This window comes from Sinocyclocheilus grahami, unplaced genomic scaffold (assembly GCF_001515645.1).
Source record: "Sinocyclocheilus grahami isolate Dianchi unplaced genomic scaffold, SAMN03320097.WGS_v1.1 scaffold932.1, whole genome shotgun sequence".
NCBI classification, from domain to species: Eukaryota; Metazoa; Chordata; class Actinopteri; order Cypriniformes; family Cyprinidae; genus Sinocyclocheilus; species Sinocyclocheilus grahami.
In genome coordinates this window covers 455,253-458,524 of record NW_015506111.1, presented here as the reverse complement: position 1 = coordinate 458,524, position 3,272 = coordinate 455,253, and the positions used below count along the sequence as shown (strand labels likewise).

The 3,272-nt window shown below is 39.6% G+C and overlaps 1 protein-coding gene across 2 annotated transcripts in view; it reads left to right on the top strand.

Moving 5' to 3' along the window:
* Positions 1-908: 908 nt before the first annotated feature.
* LOC107564416 (uncharacterized) overlaps positions 909-3,272 on the top strand; it is a 7,345-nt gene continuing 4,981 nt past the window's right edge. Inside the window, exon 1 of one of the 2 annotated variants that reach the window (XM_016249508.1) lies at positions 909-1,062. In XM_016249508.1, coding sequence (XP_016104994.1) covers positions 954-1,062 — 109 coding nt within the window. In that variant the 5' untranslated portion in view covers positions 909-953. The remainder of the gene's footprint in view (positions 1,063-3,272) is intronic. The other variant, XM_016249509.1, reaches the window with a different exon arrangement.

Here is a 3,272-nt window from a genome sequence, read left to right as displayed (position 1 = left end):
AGACACGGTCCGTGTCACTAGTTAAAATCGCTTATTTCTCTGGATTTAAACATTCTTCGAAATATTTGGGATAATGCAAGTAGACAAGTCAGCAAAATATATAACACTGCTCTAGTGGTTTTTCTACATATTGTGCCTTTAACTGATTCGCTGTCAGTGCTGTTTCAGAGCAATACTTGAACCTGAGCACTAGATGTCACCGTAGAGACGGGTGTCGAATTGTTGCACATTTGCTTCGTCTGTTTCAGTGTTTCATGAAGCCTCTGCACACCACTGCCTAAAACCAGAACATAGTGATGGCGAGATGAAGCCTCATGAAGCAATGAAGTGTTCAGCCAAGTGGTTGACAAAAGGGTTCATTTCTCGAGGCTTCAGTTGCTCACAGTATCACCTGGTGACCAAAGAGTGTAAAACAAGCAGATGCACTACAGATGACCTGATGTCATCCCATACACTGTATTTTGCGCCAGTTAAGGCTTAGAAATAACGGTGAAGGAAAAAAAAAAATCCATTAAGACCAATCTATTTAAATGAATGTGTATTTTCTAGTGGTGTATATATAACGATTGCATAACATAATATAACATAACTGTGTAATAAACGTATTGGCTTGAAATGAATGGTGCTATCAAATGTGTGTAAATCAAATCTTTGCTCATAATAGGCAGGAGGGGCAATATTAGTCTAAAACTGGAAAGCGGCTGGGTTTAACAGGGCAGAGGACTGAATTTAGATTCGAACCCCTGATTCACTGAAAGCTGCCGGGATTTCTCGACACAGAATGTAACATAACTACCAAAAAAATCAAACCGCATTACATCAACTCTTTATCAAACGCTTTAACACTGAACAACAAAATTCATGCATGGTGCACCCACTGCAACCGAATTTAGTTCGACATCAAAGTATCGCGAGAGCGACTCGAAAGCATACGGAGCTATCGCGGTACTTTGATGTCACACACCGATCTGTCTTTCTTCTGTAACTCCTGCAGCCATGATGCTGCCTGTTCGACAGTCGTTTTACTCCATGTTGGGAACCTTCTCTATCGCAGTAAGTCAAGTAAGTCAAGAATTTTACCATCTGAAAGTAGGCTATTGAATCTGAACTAATTTAGTATTCGCAAAACATATTTATATAATATGAGCTAGATTAATAACAAAAAATCTGACGTAGATTAATGCTGTGCATTGCCTATGGCATGTTTAGGAAACAGTAGAGCTACAATATGGTATACAAGCTCACATCGACGGTCGAAATTAAGTAAGTCGTTTTCCTGAGTAGCAGTTTGGTTGGCTGTGAAACTGGACCCAGGATGTCACAAAAAGGACTATCTGATACAATAGTAAACTTTTTTTTTGCATATTTCTAACTAACATGCATTGCTCCAATACAAAAGCCGATCGGTGCTCAAAAGGAAGTAAGTACTACGCACCAAAAGCTGGGCGTCATCTTCAGCGCAAGAGTGGGACCTCAGTCACAGCTGCTTTAAAAGGGGAAAGTTTCAGTATTTGGTGTGCAGTGCTGTGGCTGATGAAGTCGACAGATCAAGCCCACAATATAAGTAGCGGGACACCGACAAGGGTTTTTACATTCAAGCGCTGTCTATTGAAACTAATCTGGAAGGTTTTCTGGAACCCAAAGATGACATTCTTTCTTGTCTTCGTATTCATTTCAGGTAGGTAGAGTTAGGGGTTAACGGAGAGTTGCTGGTTTTTTATTCAGCTGTAAAACTGCGCTGTGCGTTCACTATGTGGGCTTGTTATTTCAAGTCGCTTAAAGACTGAAGCAGTGCTGGAGACTCTGTGAGGAAGATTGCATGTGTCTGTGTAACGTGTGTTGTGTCTTTCTTTGTATTCAGAGCAGAATATCTGTCTGTGACAGCCCCGTTTACACCAAGAACGATAACTATAACGATAAAGATATTAGCGATATCGTCTGTTTATTCTGAGCGCATGTTGGATTCTGATTGGGTTTGTATCGTTCATCAGCTGCAAACAAATCGTTCTGAAAGTGATTCCAAAGATATCGTTTCTCTGTGCCTTTATCGTTATAGCTGTAGTGTGGACTCTGCTATTCTTTAATACTGATTAATACTTAATACTGAATACTTCTCAATTGATAATGAATCATTATTTTAGCGCAAAATATTGTTTTATTTGTGAACGTAGCCTGCTGATGAAGGCTTTACGACCAAGCGGAATCCTCTGCTATGGCGTTATTTTAATGACAAATGTCGAGAGCGCATTACTGTAGTGCGAAAGCACATTAATATAATGCACGAGTGTGAATCTCTCCGCTCGTGCGTGGATTTCTTTTGCTCTCGCACAAAATCGGACGCACGCGCTCAGATACACGCTGCCCGGAGAGAGTGCGCGCACTTAAAACGTGTCTCTCCTCTCACTCAAACTGTGTCCTGTGCACTCTCAAAGCTCTGTGCTCATGCACTATAGATATGAATTATTTTCGCACCTCAATTAAACGTTGTCAAAACTTATCACTATGCACTTTTAAAAAGCAGCCTAGTCTCAAAACAGATTTGTGCAGGGCCTTTCCTTGATTTTTTATTGTTGTATTTTTGTTTTAACATAAACTGGTTATTGTAGCTACTTTGTTTTACCATATCACTTTTATGTTTGTATATTGATCTTTTCTGCGAATGCAATACAATACATGCTCTAATAGCATCGCTGTTGGGACATTTATTGGGAGTTTTTTTTTAATCCAGTGTTTGGTGTCAGTTCTGATGTGTTTTTTCCCCCTTTTTTTTCTTTCATGAAAATCCACTTAATATTAGCTACACATTCAATGGCACTCTCCTCTAAAACAGTGCATATACAGTTATATGACAGTTACATGTAATTACATTGTCTGCAAATGCATTAATCCCATAAAATAGAATGTAGTAATGTTATGGCAAATATGAAACATTCATTATAGTGTTATATTTGGTCTCCAAATCGTAAGTATCGGTTTAGGGAATAGTGCATCTGACCCATATCTAAATAGTTCTGTCTTAAATCAGAAGATTTAAGATTAAAGATTGAGGTGCGAAAATAATTCATATCTATAGTGCATGAGCACAGAGCTTTGAGAGTGCACAGGACACAGTTTGAGTGAGAGGAGAGACACGTTTTAAGTGCGCGCACTCTCTCGGGCAGCGTGTATCTGAGCGCGTGCGTCCGATTTTGTGCGAGAGCAAAAGAAATCCACGCACGAGCGGAGAGATTCACACTCGTGCATTATATTAATGTGCTTTCGCACTACAGTAA